Source organism: Geotrypetes seraphini, chromosome 8 (genome assembly GCF_902459505.1).
Source record: "Geotrypetes seraphini chromosome 8, aGeoSer1.1, whole genome shotgun sequence".
Classification (NCBI taxonomy): domain Eukaryota; kingdom Metazoa; phylum Chordata; class Amphibia; order Gymnophiona; family Dermophiidae; genus Geotrypetes; species Geotrypetes seraphini.
The window spans coordinates 45,259,376-45,278,179 of NC_047091.1; the positions used below are offsets into that span (position 1 = coordinate 45,259,376).

The 18,804-nt window shown below is 46.3% G+C and overlaps 1 protein-coding gene across 7 annotated transcripts in view; it reads left to right on the top strand.

The window, feature by feature from the left end:
• LOC117365282 (WD repeat-containing protein 62-like) overlaps positions 1-18,804 on the top strand; it is a 442,332-nt gene that overhangs the window by 244,434 nt on the left and 179,094 nt on the right. For all 7 annotated transcript variants that reach the window (XM_033955506.1, XM_033955511.1, XM_033955512.1 and 4 more), the window contains 3 exons: positions 4,523-4,586; positions 5,655-5,774; positions 6,233-6,345. In XM_033955506.1, the coding sequence (XP_033811397.1) occupies positions 4,523-4,586; positions 5,655-5,774; positions 6,233-6,345 (297 nt within the window). The remainder of the gene's footprint in view (positions 1-4,522; positions 4,587-5,654; positions 5,775-6,232; positions 6,346-18,804) is intronic.

An 18,804-nucleotide genomic window follows, 5' to 3' on the forward strand; every position in this document is an offset into this window, starting at 1 on the left:
GATGGACCTCTGGTCTGACCTAGCAGAGGTACTGCTTATGTTCTTATGTTATTCAACCTGTTTGACCATCTTAATATCATCACATATAATCACACCAAAGCCCTGCTCTTCCCATAAGTTCTTCACCCCCTAAACTGTACCATTCCTTTAGGTTTTTACAGCCAAATTTCATGACCTTACATTTCATTACATTACATTTCTAGACCACAAAACCTCGCAGATTGATGCAGTTTACAAAACAGAAAACTGGACATTCCAAGCGAATAACAGAGTAAACATCTATCCATTCAGTTCTCTAGAAATTTTTGAAACAAGAATGATTTCAGTAACTTTCTGTAATGTATATAAGAGGAAGACCTTCTAAACAACAAACGCAACTCATAAAGAACATAAGAATTGCCGCTGCTGGGTCAGACCAGTGGTCCATCGTACCCAGCAGTCCGCTTACGCGGAGGCCCTTAGGTCAAAGACCAGTTCCCTGAGTCTAGCCTTACCTGCATACGTTCTGGATCAGCAGGAACTTGTCTAACTTTGTCTTGAATTCCTGGAGGGTGTTTTCCCCTAAAACAGCCTCCGGAAGAGCATTCCAGTTTTCTACCACTCTCTGGGTGAAGAAGAACTTCCTTGTCAGGTAATGAGTATAAACCAACCAGGTCGTGCATGTGCAGGACCGGAGGGCTGGGACTTCGATGGGAAGGCAGGACCAAATTGGGAGGCCAAGGTGGCAGGGGAGCCCCTTCAGATGATTCAGACAGGTCGTGATCTGTTTGGGCCGCCGCGGGAGCGGACTGCTGGGCAGGATGGACCTATGGTCTGACCCGGCAGAGGCACTGCTTATGTTCTTATGTTCTTATGTTCTTATGTTCTTATGTTTGTACGGAATCTATCCCCTTTTAACTTTAGAGAGTGCCCTCTTGTTCTCTCTACCTTGGAGAGGGTGAACAACCTGTCTTTATCTGCTAAGTCTATTCCCTTCATTATCTTGAATGTTTTGATCATGTCTCCTCTTTTCAAGGGAGAAGAGGCCCAATTTCTCTAATATCTCACTGTACGGCAACTCCTCCAGTCCCTTAACCATTTTAGTCGCTCTTCTCTGGACCCTTTTGAGTGGTACCATGTCCTTCTTCATGTACAGCATTAAATTTTAGCTGCCAAATTTCAGAACATTCTTCAAGCTTCGCCAGGTCTTTCTTCATGTTATTCACACCATCCTGGGGTCTACTCTATTGCAGATTTTGGTATCATCCACAAAGAGGCAAATCTTACCCGACAGCCCTGCAGCAATATCGTTTATAAAAATGTTAAAAAGAACAGGCCCAAGAACAGAACCTTGAGGCACACCACTGGTAACATCCCTGTCCTCAGTACGATCTCCATTGATCACTACCCTTTGTCGCCTTCCACTCAACCAGTTCTTGACCCAGTCCATCACTTTGTGACCCAACCTGAGGGTACTCAGTTTATTTATTTGACGTCTGTGTGGAACACTGTCAAAAGCTTTGCTAAAATCTAAATACACCACATTTAGTGCACTCCCTCTACCCTGTTCTCTGGTCGCCCAGTCAAAGAAAGTGATCAGATTTGTCTGACAAGACCTACCTCTAGTGAATCTATGTTGCCTCCAGAGCAGGTAATCCACAGGATTCCAGAAACTTCACCATTCTCTGATTTAAAAGCGTTTCCATTAATTTGCTTACCACAGAAGTCATACTTACTGACTTGTAATTCCCTACTTCTTCCTTACTTCCACTTTTGTGGAGAGGAACCACATCTGCCCTTCTCCAGTCCTCCGGTACCACGCCCAACCCTAGAGACTGATTGAAAAGGTCAGTCAGTGGAGCCCCCAGAACTTCCCTAAGTTCCTTCGGCACCCTCGGATGTACACCATCTGTCCCCATCGCTTTGTCTACTTTTATTTTAGCTAGCTCTTCATGAACAAAACCCTTTGAAAATGGATCAGGGTCTACTACTCATGTTTGTCTTCTGCGGTCCTGCTCAGGGCGCTTCAGTTGTGAACATAGAACAGAAATATTTGTTAAGCAATTCAGCGTATTCTTTATAATAATAATAATAACAGTTTATATACCGCAGGATTGTGAAGTTCTATGCGGTTTACAATGATTAAAAGGTAATACAGATTGAGTGGAATAAACAAAATTCAGAGATAGTGAATAACAGTTCTAAAGATCATTTGTTGAGGACTAAGATTGTATAGATTCAGTTACCTAAGTACTTCAGGAACAGATGCGTTTTTAGGCGTTTCCTGAATTCCCTATAAGTAGTAGGCACAAGCAGTTGTTACAGGTCTTTACCCCATAATGCTGCTTTATCAGTTTCTACATATTTCTCCCCTTCACCTTTGAGTCTCACAATGCCACTTCTGATCACTAATATATCTAAAAAAATGTCTCCCCTTTTTACTGTGTCAGCTATTTTTTCTTCCATTTGCATCTTTGCTTTCTTGACTACACGACCAGCCTCTCTTAACTTTTCCATATATTTTTCCATCTTCTTCTTTTTGTGATCTTTTGCAGTTTATGAAAACTAACCTCTTTTCCTTCTCAGCTACTATGTTGAGAACCAAAGTGGCCTTCTTTTCCTCTTACTGTTATTTACTTGCCTCACAAAAAGGTTTGTCACTCTTACGATTACTCCTTTCAGTTTTGCCCACTGCATTTCCACTCCTTCCAGACGTTCCCATCCAGACAATTCCTTGATGTAATCCCCCATCCGAACTGTTAGTTTTTTAAAGTATAGAATCTATGCTTTTGAATGAGCCCTCTCTATACCCATCTTAATAATAAACCGTATCATGCATCATCACTGGTTACCAGCTAATCACCAACTGAAACATCAGAATCACTTTCCCCATTTTTAAGCACAAAGTCCAGTATGACAACATCCCACATAGGTTCCATTACCAACTGTAGAGAATCCAGGATCTCCCTACTTCTAGAAAACCCTGCAATAGAGATACCCCAATTAATATCTGGCATATTAAAATCACCTATTAGTAAAACTTCCTCTTTATCCTAAAACCCTAATATTTAGTAAAACTTCCTCTTTATAATAAAACCCTAGCCGCACATGCGCACTCCTACCTGCATGCTTCCATGATCCGTAGGTCTGTGGCCGCAGGAGTGCGCATGCGCGAGTCCCCAGCCTTACACCTACCTACACTCGGCGGCAGGACTCGCCGCCAGCGCTGGATTCTCTGCTCTACAAAGACGGGAGTCGTAGGAGGCATGAAATCGCCCGAACTCACAGCCACATACTGGCACAAACCTCCCTCCAGCGTTGGCAGCCACAGCACGCTAAACAGGCTGCTTCGCAGCTTTCTCCTGCCGGTGAGTCTCCCACTGGTGACGTCATCAGTGACGCGACAGAGGGACTCAACTGCAGGAGAAAGCTGCGAAGCAGCCTGTTTAGCACGCTGCGGCTGCCAACGCTGGAGGAAGGTTTGTTAAGGTCATGTCACATGGGAGGGAGACATAAGAGAGTCACCGGGGGTTGGGCTGGGAGGGTAGAGAAGCGTCTGCCTTGGGTGCTTCAGGAAGCAGCAGTGTTTACAATTCGCTGCTGTTGCCGACTTCAGGCCTTCCTCTCTGGCGGGTCCTGCCTAAGGACCCGCCAGAGAGGAAGACCTGAAGCCGGCAAAAGCAATGAATTGTGAATGCTGCTGCTGCCCGATGAAGTTCAAGGAGGAAAGGGAGCAGAGGGGGAGAGAATGGCTTGGAGAGAAGAAGACATGGCAGGGCATGGAGGGAAGGAGGAAGGTATGCCAGACCAAGGGAAAAGGAAAGAGGAAAGGAAGGAGGAGATGCCATATGGAACAGAGAGAGAGAGGGCGGACACTGGATGGAAAGAGAAGAAAGAGCAGTGATTAGAAGGGGCAAGACAGAGGGTGAACAGTAGATGGAAGGGGTAGAGAGAGGGAGACAGACACTGAATGGAAGTGTGGGGGACAGGGGGAGCAGACGGAAGGAAGTGGAGAGGAGAAAGAAAAAAGGGCACATGCAGGATTGAGGGAAGAGGATAGAGTTAGAAATAAAGATAGAGGGACAGGGGGCCAGGAAGAGACACAGACAGAAAGAATGACAGACAGACAGCGTCCAAGGAGAGAGACAAAAACCCCCCAAAACAGACAGACATCTACTCTAGCACCTGTTAATATAACAGGCTAAAACACTAGTTAGATATATTCTGAATGTCTACTATTAAATCTCTGTCCACTTTTTCCATCTGTGAAGGAGACCATATGTGTCATAGTTTGTCAATATTGTTTTGTGTGTCAAATTCCTTTTAGTTAAAGAAATATTATAATACTGTTATTTTACCCCTTTAGTGTTCAATAATATATAATTCAACGATGATTGTTATACTTTGTTAATCGCTTAGTTTGTAATAAGCGATACATCAAATAAAATTAAACTTGAAACTATATCACACTAATGTAAATACTGGTATTTGCACCATTCCCTCTTTCCAAATTGATCCACAGTACCTCTTCCTTGCTTTGTAGAAATTGTGACAGCAATGAAGTTTTCCTGCGATTGTCGACACTTGATCACCGTTTCAGGTGACAGGTAGGCTATTTGTATTTCATGGGGTTTTCTACTGTTGTGGATATTTGCACATTGTGCTCCAAAAATCAGTAGAAGGTATTGATCCATCTGAAAACCCATGGTCCTGTCAGGAAACACCAGCTCAAATATCTGAGTGCTTACAGATAAACTCTCCACATTGGCTTGTTGAATCTTAGCATTTAAAAATAAAAATGTAAGATCCGCATATATTTCAAACAGTGACAAGAAGTGGGATTTTTGGAGGAAGTATATTCTCCTTCTCTATTATGTTTGTTTCCAAGTGCTCTGAACTCTGAACTGTGAATGTGTTGAACCTGTGTTAACACTGATGCTTCGCCTTTGCATGACAGCCAGAAATCTGCTACTGACAGCCTCACTGCAATTAAGTATTGACACTACTGTTTCTTAAATATGTCTGGTGGGGATAGTTTGTACCCAAGCCATTCAGTGCTATTCTCTTCCAGATGGTGTCATTCACGGAACACATAGCTGCCCACCTGCCAAGTTCTTTCCTACACTACCTTATTTTGACTGGCTGCTTTGGCAAATGGACTTATTTTATAGCCTTCCAAATTCTACTCCCCGATATTAAGTCTGTGGTAATTGGCATTTTTAAAGGCACTGATCACCACCAGCTGAATCTGACTCAGATATTCAATGTCAGGCCCAATTTTGACAGGCGTTAAATATCTGGGATTGCCAACCACCAAAAGCTATCCAGGTACTAGCCAATATTCAGACTGGTATTTAGGTAAGTCCTTGGATAAGATTAGGACAGCCTTTTTTGCTGTCCTTACTTTATCCGAGGACTTAGGGACTGAAAATGGCTACTGACCAGGTACACAGACTGCCCCAGCACTAACCAGATAATACCATAGTGGTTTGTGCTGATACTCCATGGCACTATCCGTTTAAGTGCCACTGAATATCAGCTGCATAGCTGGCTGGCACAATTTAACCAGGTAGGAACCTTCCCACCTGCTAAAATCCTTTTAAATCTCTACCCCCTAATGTATTGTTTATCTACTCTTCCTGTTGTATAATTTCATGATTTTTCCTTCACCATAGCTGTGTATTTGTGTGGCGTTTGGACCCAGGAATGACAAGCTATATGAGGCAAAAATTGGAGAAAATGAATCCAACAAAACAAAAGAAAACAACAAAAGGGAAAAGCACTGCTGAAATCAGGTAAGTTTGATGCTGAAAGACAGGGTGCTCATAGGTGTAGGTTATTGAACTATGAAAGATTGTTGGACATGCATGAAGTTCATTTATCCACAAAATGAAAACAGCAGAAGCAGCTGTAGTGCAAACTTCCTCACATACATACACAACCTCATCACAAAGCAGATATAGTTAAGGCAGCACAAATTTTGCACACTGAACAGGCAGAACACAAGCAACTCCTGTGCTATCTACACATCCACATCACCCAAAAACAGATACAGGATAACAGCGCAGACATATACAGTATACATCTTGGTTACCTCATCACCACAGAGCAGGTACATCACCTGTTGCAGCAGTGCAATCAAATACATGTACTACCCTATTGCAAAGCAAGTGTTGTATAGAAATCAACAAAAGTGTACCCACACCCACAGGTTTTGTTTTATGTATTCTAAAGAAGTTACATTCCATTTCAGGAGGGAGACCTACATTTCTGTGCCATTTACCTCGCAGCTCACTGAAGACCGGGCCAAGGATGAAAGGGAGCAAGAATCCTTGCAGACTCCATTAAAACTCAGCTTTGAGGCAGGTAGGAGGTGTGCGGCTGTATAATGACACATTGAGAATGTGTGGTAAAGATGGTTACAAACTCATAATTTGTCTGGAATATGAAAGTGCTGCTGTTCAGGAGACGCATATGCATCTCACAAAGTTGATACTGATCTTTGAAAGTTCATGCTTCAATAAATGGTTAGTCAGTTACTATCTGTTAAAGAAAAGGGGCAATAGTCAGCTGACAAACAGATCTGCTGAGTACATGGTCCTACATAAATTTATAAGTTAAGACTGTTGATTCAGTCCTACTTATTCAGATAACAGCTGATAACACCAAGTCTGTTGAGCAGACCACAGTGACTATAAAAGGCACAATACTTGGAAACAATAAAAGTAAATTTTTGTCTTCACAGTTCTATAATAGTTTCACAGCAGCTGCTATACTTATAAGCAATCTGCACCAGTCACCTAGGAGTCTTACCTCAACCATTTTAATACACCTGATGGATGGAGATACTCCTAGTTCACATGAAAAGATCATGGTAATAGAAATTGAGTTCCATGTTTGCTGGAATTGATTGAGAAATCTGGAAAATTTTCAGGGTATAAGATAAATTGGAATAAGTCAGAAATTCTTCCGCTTAATGTGCATTGTACTAAAGGTCTATTTGAAACATTTTCATTTATTTGGAAAGAAGACGGATTAAAGTATTTAGGTATTAAGATTAAAAATACACAGGAAGACACAATAAAAGAGAATGAAAAACTTTTATTAAAGAAAGTAACAGAAATGTGTGAGCAATGGAATCCTTTACATCTTTCTTGGTGGGGGAGAATTCAAACTATTAAAATGATGGTTTTGCCTGTGGTTTGTTATCAAATGAGTATGATACCAATTTTTTTCCAAGGGTCCTTTTATAAAAAGTTAAATGGTATCCTTACAAAATTTGTTTTGCAGGGTAAAATGTCTAGTATTGCTTTAGTATCTTTACAAAAACCAATTGCGGAGGGTGGGGTAAATTTTCCTAACTTCTATAGGTATTATCAAGCCTATCTTTTATGCCAGGGGATGTATTGGGTCCTCCCAGAGCTCATGGAAAATGTCCCAGATTGGTTGTACAGTGGTGCCTCACACAACGAACTTAATTGGTTCCAGGAGCAAGTTTGTTATGCGAAACGTTCGTTATGTGAAACGCGTTTTCCCATAAGAATACATGTAAAAAAAAATAATTCGTTCTGCAGCATAAAATATGCTAAGATGACATAAAAAAAGATAAATTTTTGGTTATTATTTTTATTTAGATACATCTAAAAACATAATTGTTTTTTAAAACAACACACATTTTTTAAATTTAAAGACAGACTAAGTAGAGTCTAATTTTACAGTGAGAGAGGGCAGAGTCTCAGCGGCAAAAACTGGGACTTAACTGTTCATTTTTTTTTTTTTTTCTACCGTGTTTCTCCGATGATAAGGCAGGGCCATCAAATAAGACAGCCCCCCCTTTTTAGAAAAAAATGTAAAATAAGGCACCCCCCCCGCAAATAAGCCACCCACCGATACCTGCGCTTACCCGAATCGGGTGGTACGGTGGGTGACTCCGTGTGGTCCCTGGCACCCCCGACACGATCGGGGCAAGAGGGAGCTCAAGCCCTCTTGCCCCCCCGACTCCCCGACACGATCGGGGCAAGAGGGAGCCCAAGCCCTCTTGCCCCCCGACTCCCCGACACGATCGGGGCAAGAGGGAGCCCAAGCCCTCTTGCCCCCCCGACTCCCCGACACGATCGGGGCAAGAGGGAGCCCAAGCCCCCTTGCCCCCCCCCGACTCCCCGACACGATCGGGGCAAGAGGGAGCCCAAGCCCTCTTGCCCCCCCCGACTCCCCGACACGATCGGGGCAAGAGGGAGCCCAAGCCCTCTTGCCCCCCGACTCCCCGACACGATCGGGGCAAGAGGGAGACCAAGCCCTCTTGCCCCCCGACTCCCCGACACGATCGGGGCAAGAGGGAGCCCAAGCCCTCTTGCCCCCCCCCCCCGCCTCCCCGCCACGCTCGGGGCAAGAGGGAGCCCAAGCCCTCTTGCCCCCCCCCCGACTCCCCGACACGATCGGGGCAAGAGGGAGCCCAAGCCCTCTTGCCCCCCCGACTCCCCGACACGATCGGGGCAAGAGGGAGCCCAAGCCCTCTTGCCCCGCCGATTCCCCAACTCCCCGACAATATCGGGGCAGGAGGGAGCCCAAGTCCTCCTGGCCACGGCGACCCCCTAACCCCACCCTGCACTACATTACGGGCAGGAGGGATCCCAGGCCCTCCTGCCCTCGACGCAAACCCCCCCTCCCCCCAATGACCGCCCCCCCCAAGAACCTCCGACCGCCCCCCCAGCCGACCCGCGACCCCCCTGGCCGACCCCCACGACACCCCCAACCCCCTTCCCCGTACCTTTCTGTAGTTGGCCGGACAGACGGGAGCCAAACCCGCCTGTCCGGCAGGCAGCCAACGACGGAATGAGGCCGGATTGGCCCATCCGTCCCAAAGCTCCGCCTACTGGTGGGGCCTAAGGCGCCTGGGCCAATCAGAATAGGCCCGGGAGCCTTAGGTCCCTCCTGGGGGCAGGGCCTGAGGCACATGGTCGGGTTGGGCCCATGTGCCTCAGGCCCCGCCCCCAGGAGGGACCTAAGGCTCCCGGGCCTATTCTGATTGGCCCAGGCGCCTTAGGCCCCACCAGTAGGCGGAGCTTTGGGACGGATGGGCCAATCCGGCCTCATTCCGTCGTTGGCTGCCTGCCGGACAGGCGGGTTTGGCTCCCGTCTGTCCGGCCAACTACAGAAAGGTACGGGGAAGGGGGTTGGGGGTGTCGTGGGGGTCGGCCAGGGGGGTCGCGGGTCGGCTGGGGGCGGTCGGAGGTTCTTGGGGGGGGCGGTCGTTGGGGGGAGGGGGGGTTTGCGTCGAGGGCAGGAGGGCCTGGGGTCCCTCCTGCCCGTAATGTAGTGCAGGGTGGGGTTAGGGGGTCGCCGTGGCCAGGAGGACTTGGGCTCCCTCCTGGCCCGATCGTGTCGGGGAGTCGGGGGGGCAAGAGGGCTTGAGCTCCCTCTTGCCCCGATCGTGTCGGGGAGTCGGGGGGGCAAGAGGGCTTGAGCTCCCTCTTGCCCCGATCGTGTCGGGGAGTCGGGGGGGCAAGAGGGCTTGGGCTCCCTCTTGCCCCGATCGTGTCGGGGAGTCGGGGGGGCAAGAGGGCTTGAGCTCCCTCTTGCCCCGATCGAGTCGGGGGGACAAGAGGGCTTGGGCTCCCTCTTGCCCCGATCGTGTCGGGGAGTCGGGGGGGCAAGAGGGCTTGGGCTCCCTCTTGCCCCGATCGTGTCGGGGAGTCGGGGGGGCAAGAGGGCTTGGGCTCCCTCTTGCCCCGATCGTGTCGGGGAGTCGGGGGGGGCAAGAGGGAGCCAGGCGGAGAGAGGGCAGTTAAGCGCAGTGCCTGCGCGGAAGGATGCAGCTCGGGCGACTTCGTTGTGTGAAACGAAGTTCGTTGTACGAATCAAGACATAAAGTTCGTTGTGCGCAGCGTTCGCTGTGCGAGGCGTCCGTTATGCGAGGCACCACTGTATTTGGAATGGCGGCTCATGTTTCCTTTACATTTATCTCATGTTCTCAGTATCAAGATGCCTAGGAAATATAAAGAAAACAGAATATTAATGGATACATGGAAAACATTGCATTATGTCAATAATTTAACACCTAATCCATTACTTAAATCTACAAATCAATCTTTATGGGTAAACTCCAAGATTCAAATTGGTGGATTTAAAATTGTTTGGAAGCATTGGATTATTGCAGGTATACGGACTTTAGATGATGTTATTTCAAATAGTAAACTGCTTGATTTTTCACAGTTGTAACATAAATTTGGTCTTAATAAATCACAAAGCTTTAAATGGTTGCAACTGAAGAAGACTATTCAGGAGGGGTTCCCTGAATGGAAAATTCTTAATAATCAGTTCACGGAGGAGGGTGTTTATGAGCAACTTGAAAAACTGAAGGTGGACAAAGCGATGGGACCAGACGGGATCCATCCCAGGATACTAAGGGAGCTCAGAGAGGTTCTGGCGAGTCCTATTAAAGACTTGTTCAACAAATCTCTGGAGACGGGAGTGATTCCTGGGGATTGGAGGAGAGCGGATGTGGTCCCTATTCATAAAAGTGGTCACAGGGATGAAGCAGGAAACTACAGGCCGGTGAGCCTCACTTCAGTTGTTGGAAAAATAATGGAAGTGTTGCTGAAAGAAAGGATAGTGTATTTCCTTGAATCTAATGGGTTACAGGATCCGAGGCAACATGGCTTTACAAAAGGTAAATCGTGCCAATTTGATTGAATTTTTTGATTGGGTGACCAGAGAGCTGGATCGAGGACATATGCTAGATGTAATTTACTTGGATTTCAGCAAAGCCTTTGATACAGTTCCTCATAGGAGGCTGTTGAACAAACTTGAAGGGCTGAAGTTAGGACCCAAAGTGGTGAACTGGGTCAGAAACTGGCTGTCGGACAGACGCCAGAGGGTGGTGGTTAATGGAAGTCGCTCGAAGGAAGGAAAGATGACTAGTGGAGTCCCTCAGGGTTCGGTGCTGGGGCCAATCCTGTTCAATATGTATGTAAGTGACATTGCTGAAGGGTTAGAAGGAAAAGTGTGCCTTTTTGCAGATGATACCAAGATTTGTAACAGAGTAGACACCGAAGAGGGAGTGGAGAATATGAAAAAGGATCTGCAAAAGTTAGAGCAATGGTCTAATGCCTGGCAACTAAAATTCAATGCAAAGAAATGCAGAGTAATGCATTTGGGGATTAATAATAGGAAGGAACCGTATATGCTGGGAGGAGAGAAGCTGATATGCACGGACGGGGAGAGGGACCTTGGGGTGATAGTGTCCGAAGATCTAAAGGCAAAAAAACAGTGTGACAAGGCAGTGGCTGCTGCCAGAAGGATGCTGGGCTGTATAAAGAGAGGCGTAGTCAGTAGAAGGAAGAAGGTGTTGATGCCCCTGTACAGGTCATTGGTGAGGCCCCACTTGGAGTATTGTGTTCAGTTTTGGAGACCGTATCTGGTGAAAGACGTAAGAAGACTTGAAGCGGTCCAGAGGAGGGCGACAAAAATGATAGGAGGCTTGCGCCAGAAGACGTATGAGGAGAGACTGGAAGCCCTGAATATGTATACCCTAGAGGAAAGGAGAGACAGGGGAGATATGATTCAGACGTTCAAATACTTAAAGGGTATTAACGTAGAACAAAATCTTTTCCAGAGAAAGGAAAATGGTAAAACCAGAGGACATAATTTGAGGTTGAGGGGTGGTAGATTCAGGGGCAATGTTAGGAAATTCTACTTTACGGAGAGGGTGGTGGATGCCTGGAATGCGCTCCCGAGAGAGGTGGTGGAGAGTAAAACTGTGACTGAGTTCAAAGAAGCGTGGGATGAACACAGAAGATTTAGAATCAGAAAATAATATTAAAGATTGAACTAGGCCAGTTACTGGGCAGACTTGTACGGTCTGCGTCTGTGTATGGCCGTTTGGAGGAGGATGGGCAGGGGAGGGCTTCAATGGCTGGGAGGGTGTAGATGGGCTGGAGTAAGTCTTAACAGAGATTTCGGCAGTTGGAACTCAAGCACAGTACCGGGTAAAGCTTTGGATTCTCGCCCAGAAATAGCTAAGAAGAAAAAAAAAAAAAAATTAAATTGAATCAGGTTGGGCAGACTGGATGGACCATTCGGGTCTTTATCTGCTGTCTACTATGTTACAGTATAGTCTGGAATTCTTATGCTTTCAGGTGGATTTCTTGGGACACCAAGCCGCACAGTGGTACAAATTGATATCTGAGTATATGAATAAAAAACCAAGGAATGGTCTTAGAGATATTTGAAGCACTGAGATTAAGCATCAAATTTCTGTGTCTCAATGGCCACGAATTTGGTCTTGGAGAATGAGATGTACAGTGTCTGCATCTATGAGACAAACTTGGTTCTTTTTGTTACATAGAGCTTTTTGGACCCCTGTTAGATTACAAAAGTTAGATAGCTCAAGGTCTAATAGATGCTGGCATTGTAATCTGGAAGCAGGGACTTTGGATCATTTAATATTTTATTGTCCCTGTTTCATGGGTTTTTGGAAATCAATTTGGTCTCAAATATTAATTGTTTACTAGAAAACCATGTTGCTTTATCATATGATACAATTCTGTTTGGGATGCCAATGATATTTTAAATTAAATTACTTGTGGGAAGTGTGGATGGGGGGAATAAATTCATGTATGTAAAATCATAATTGTATGAATATCAAGTGATATGTAAAAGTTAATATGATGTAGTATTGTGCACTTGTTGTAAGATGGAAAAATAAATAAAGAATTAAAAAAAAAAAGAAATTGATTTGGAGAGAAAGGGAAGTAACTCATCATCATCGTAGTTATGAGTTTTAGGAATGCCAGTTTTTTTTATAGCAGATAGGAGGTATCCTGGAACTAGTGCTAAGGAATAGATTTGACTGTGTGCAAAAGGAATAGATTATTTTTTATCATCCCTCCAGACCAGCACAGAAACTGATGGGTAATAGCTTACCACGAACAGCAGGTGAGACTGAGACACAAACAAGTATAAGTGGGCTGTGCAGTCCCAAGTACAATTAGTTTGCTCTCAATCTCCAGCAGGTGGAGACGGTAAGACTGTGCAGTCTTTCCTTGGTTTAATGTAGGGCTGTTGGATGTTGTTATAAATTGGCCTTCTTGTCCCTGGTTGTGGTGCTGGATTGAGCTTGGGGAACTCTTTTGGGAATCTGTCCGACCTTGAGGGTACCATACTTGACTGGTTGAGTCCCCCCATTTCCCATACCTCCCCAAATTTTTATCTTTAGAGGTGTCTCAGCTATAAGCCTTGCCACCAACTACCAGCAAGGCATATAGCTTAGAGAGCCTGTGGGGTCTGTTCAATTATAACTTAGTTATATTGAAAAAAAAAGTCATGAGGCAGTGCCGTTCTGAAGGAAAGCCTTCAATTAAGTTTAATTGATTTTTTTTATTGCTAACCAGCACCTTTCTTTTCCTTGTAGTGTTTATCGCAATGAGCACTTTTAAGATGAAAAAGTGCTCATTGTGCTCCAGGCACTTGGTCGATGTGGCAAGCGTGTGCACGAAGTACACAGGCTGCCACGAAGGGGAATCCTTGTCAGCTTCAGGTGCCGGCGAGCAGGGTTCCCCTTTCCACATGCACTGCTTGTTGATATCATTCATGCAGTGTACGTGCACTCTTTGAGGTGTGATGCTCTTTGAGGAATGTGGTACGCAGATCTGGTTCGTTGTCTTGTGGCAGATCTTCTTCCGCTGCCCCTCTTGCTCAAACTTCTGACTTAGGGCCCCATTCCAATGTTCGATCCAGGTCCCTTATGGCTTGGCTCTGAAAGGGATCGTCCAAGTAAGAAAGGTTATTCAAATAAGGTGATCTCCAACCTCTTGGGGTCCCGGAGGCTTTCCACCTCTTGGGCTTAAGTGCAAGTTTGGCGTCTCTTTGAGGAGTGGTGTTCCGTGCATGGTGTGGTTCCCCTTTGGGCTTCTTTGCCTCATATTTTGGAGTACTTGCAGGATGGTCTGGATAGGAGCCTTGCCTGGTCCTCCCTCCAGGTTCTGCTTGTGGCTTTGTCTGCGTTTAGCAGTTTGTTGCATGGTCTGCATTTGTCCTTTTCTCCGTGTTCGGTTATTAAGGGCAGCAAAATTACTCCGTTCTCCAATGCAGCATTCAGTTTCATCCTGGGATCTCAATCTGGTTCTTTCCATGCTTGTGCTTCCTTCTTTTGAGCCTCTTCGATCCTGCACATTGAAGGATCTTATTCTTAAAGCAATTTTCCTAGTGGCCATTACTTCTGAGAGATGCGTTTCTGAACTGCAGGCCTTTTCGTGTAGGCCTCCCTTCCTGGCGTTCTCTAGGGAGCGGGTTACATAGAAACATAGAAGATGACGGCAGAAATGGGCTACAGCCCATCAAGTCTGCCCACTCTGCTTACCCACCCCCTGTCTATGCCCTAATGACCCAATTTCCTTATCTTGACCCTCGTAGGGATCCCACATGGGTATCCCATTTATTCTTAAAGTCTGGCACGCTGTCTGCCTCGATCACCTGCACTGGAAGCTTGTTCCAATGATCAATCACTCTCTCTGTGAAGAAATACTTTCTGGTATCGCCATGAAATTTTCCGCCCCTGAGTTTGAGCGGGTGCCCTCTTGTGCCCTCTTGTGCCGAGGGTCCCTTGAGAAAGAAAATATCATCTTCCACTTCGACACGTCCCGTGAGGTACTTAAATGTTTCGATCATGTCTCCCCTCTCCCTACGTTCCTCGAGAGTGTAGAGCTGCAATTTGTTCAGTCTCTCTTCGTACGAGAGACCCTTGAGCCCCGAGATCATCCTGGTGGCCGTCCGTTGAACCGATTCAATTCTGCGCACATCTTTACTGTAATGTGGCCTCCATAATTGCACACAGTACTCCAGATGAGGTCTCACCATGGCCCTGTACAACGGCATTATGACTTCAGGCTTTCGGCTGACGAAACTTCTATTGATACAACCCAATATCTGCCTTGCCTTAGATGAAGCCTTCTCCACTTGATTGGCAGTTTTCATGTCTGCACTGATGATTACTCCTAAATCTCGTTCTGCTGAAGTCCTAGTTAAAGTTTCTCCGTTCAAGAAGTACGTCCTGCATGGATTTCCGCTTCCGAGGTGCATGACCTTACATTTCTTAGCATTGAAGCCTAGCTGCCAGGTTGAGGACCAACTTTCCAATGTAAGCAGGTCCTGCGCCATATAATTCTGTAAACTGCATTCACTTACTATATTACATAGTTTGGCGTCATCGGCGAATAGTGTTATTTTACCTTGAAGCCCTTGAGTCAGATCCCCTATAAATATGTTGAAAAGGAGTGGACCCAGGACCGAGCCCTGCGGCACTCCACTGGTCACCTCCGATGTTTTAGAGAGGGTACCATTAACCACCACCCTCTGAAGTCTGCCATTCAGCCAATCATTGACCCATGCAGTTAGTGTCTCTCCTAACCCCATCGATTCCATCTTGCTTAGCAGCCTGCGGTGTGGGACACTGTCAAAAGCTTTCCTGAAGTCCAGGTATACGATGTCCAAAGACTCTCCCAAGTCCAACTTTCTTGTTACCCAGTCAAAGAAGCTGATGAGATTGGATTGGCAGGACCTACCCTTGGTGAATCCATGCTGACTGGGATCCCGAAGACTCCCTTCATTCAAGATCGTGTCCAATTTGCTTTTAATTAGTGTTTCCATGAGTTTGCACACTATTGATGTGAGACTCACCGGTCTATAATTCGCAGCCTCTGCCCTGCAACCCTTTTTATGCAGAGGAACGACATTAGCTAATTTCCAGTCCAGGGGAACTTTCCCCTTACTTAGGGAGAGATTGAATAGCTCAGCCAACGGTTTCGCCAGGACATCGCTCAATTCTCTGAGCATTCTTGGGTGCAAATTGTCTGGTCCCATGGCTTTGTTCACCTTGAGTCTTGCCAGTTCACTGTAAACTTCACCTGGTGTGAACTCAAAATTCTGAAACGGGTCTTCTGTGCTTTGTGTTGCCTTCAACTGGGGACCGTGTCCTGGTGCCTCACAGGTGAAGACTGAGCAGAAGTATTCATTCAGTAGTTCGGCTTTATCGGAATCTGCTTCCACGTAACTTCCGTCCGGTCTTCTAAGGCGTACTATCCCGCCTGTGTTCCTTTTTCTGTCACTAATATACCTGAAGAAGGATTTGTCCCCCTTTTTAATGTTTTTTGCCAGAATTTCTTCCACTCGAAGTTTTGCCTCCCTAACTGCCATTTTGACCGCTGTAGACCTGGTCCTATATTCTACTTTTGCCTCTCTTTTCTCCGTGCGCTTTTAGGAGAGAAACGCTTTTTTCTTCTCCTTAATGAGGTGCGAGATCTCCGCGGTGAACCATTGGGGTTTATTGTTTCTTTGTCGTTTATTTACTGATTTTATGGGGTTGGGCTATGGCCAGTTCCCTCTTTTCTGCCGAAGTTGGTTTCGCCTTTTCATGTCAACCAGTCCATAGTCCTTCTGGTCTTTGGTAGTCGGGAGGACTCTCTGTAGCACTGGCAGTTGCGCAAATTGGATGTGTTTAGGGTTCTTCGCTCTTATGTTCAGAGGACCCAGGAGTTCCAGAAATCGGATTGTCTTTTTGTCTTCTTAGTGGATCCTTGTAAGGGGGATGGTGGTTCTAAGGCTACCATTGCGCGGGAACAAATGACCAGGCCCAACTCACAGCTCCAACTCCGGGAACAACTGACCAACCCCCTACGAAGAAGCGCAGAGTAATAGTTATTGGGGACTCCATGCTGAGGGGCACCGAGGGACCAATTTGCAGACCAGATATGGATTTGAGGGAGGTCTGCTGTCTGCCTGGAGCCAGAGTACGGGATATCACCACCTGTCTTGATAGACTACTCAAACCCCAGGACAACTTTCCCATGCTTCTCGTCCATGTGGGGACAAACGACACTGCAAGGAACACCCCGGAGAACATCACCAGAGACTTTAGAGCCCTGGGCGAGAGGCTGAAGCACACCGGAGGTGATTTTCTCCTCTATCCTCCCAGTTAGAGGCAAGGGGAGAGCCAGGGACGAGCGTATCCTGAGGACTAACGAGTGGCTACAGGGATGGTGCCGGGATATGAACTTCGGATTCCTGAACCATGGAGAGGCACTACAGGGACTTCAGGGACCAGACGGACTCCATCTGACCAGTAGAGGTAAGTATGTCTTCGGACACCGACTAGCCCGCCTGCTTTGCAGGGCTTTAAACTAGGTAAGTCAGGGGAGGGTACCCACTCACATACCAGTGCAGTAAGGAACTATCCTGATGAGATGAGTCAAAGCTCTGAGGTAAGTACCCACACTGTAAACAGTTCTCTAGGAGTCACACCAACTCACGTAGAAAAAGAAAAAGTATCAAAGGGATTTAGCAAACATAAAGAGTGGAGGGCTATGTATGTTAATGCACACAGTTTAGGTAATAAACTTCTAGAATTAGAGACTGAAATAAGGAATGCTGACCTAGACGTGGCGGCAATATCCAAAACTTGGCTAACGGACTCTCATGGGTGGGATATGGCTATACCGGGTTACAACTTACTTCTTCGGGACAGAGAGGGCAAGTTAGGTGGGGGGGTAGCATTATATATTAAAGAGGACATCAAAACCACCAGGATTACAGATGTCAAATACACAGGGGAATCCCTCTGGGTAAACCTGGCAAGAGGCAGAGAAAAGTGCCTGTATCTTGGTGTGGTATACAGACCCCCTAGACAACTGGATGACATGGACACAGACTTAATTGAAGACATTGAGAATATCACTCTAAGGGGAGACACTGTACTATTTGGGGACTTCAATATGCCTGATACAGACTGGAGCACACTTTCAGCAACAACCAGCGCTAGTAGGAGGCTATTAAACTCCATAAAGGGAGTCCGTCTCAAACAAATGGTGATGGAGCCCACTAGGGCCCAGGCGATCCTCGACCTGGTACTCATCAACGGGGAAAGCGTCTCAGAGGTCTCAGTAGGAGATAAGCTAGCTTCCAGTGACCACAACATAGTATGGTTCAACCTTAGGAAAGGCTTCCCTAGATCAAACACGAAAACAAAAGTACTCCATTTCCGCGGCACAGACTTCGCACGCATGGGAGATTTCGTCCATCGGACGCTGCAGGACCAAGTGGAGACCGATGATGTAGAAGCTAAGTGGTTAACACTGAAATCAACCATACATGAAGCAACTAGCCGCTTCATAAAATCAGTAAATAAACGACAAAGAAACAATAAACCCCATTGGTTCACCGCAGAGATCTCGCACCTTGTTAAGGAGAAGAAAAAAGCATTTCTTTCCTACAAGCGTACGGAAACAAGAGAAGCCATCATGGAATATAGGACCAGATCTACAGCGGTCAAAACAGCAATTAGGGAGGCCAAACTTCGTGTGGAAGAAACTCTAGCAAAGAACATTAAGAAGGGGGACAAATCCTTCTTCAGGTATATTAGTGATAGGAAAAAGAACACAGACGGGATAGTACGCCTTAGCAAACCGGATGGGAATTATGTGGAAGCAGATTCAGATAAAGCTGAACTACTGAACGAATACTTCTGCTCTGTCTTCACTTGCGAGGCACCAGGACAAGGTCCTCAGTTAGAGGCTAAGTCAAGTGCGGACAACCCGTTTCAGAATTTTGAGTTCACACCAGGTGAAGTTTACAGCGAACTGTCAAGACTAAAGGTAAATAAAGCCATGGGACCAGACAATCTGCACCCAAGAGTGCTCAAAGAGTTGTGCGATGTCCTGGCGATACCGCTAGCCGCACTCTTCAATCTCTCCCTAAGCACGGGGAGAGTACCATTGGACTGGAAAACAGCCAACGTCATTCCTCTGCACAAAAAGGGTTGCAGGGCAGAGGCTG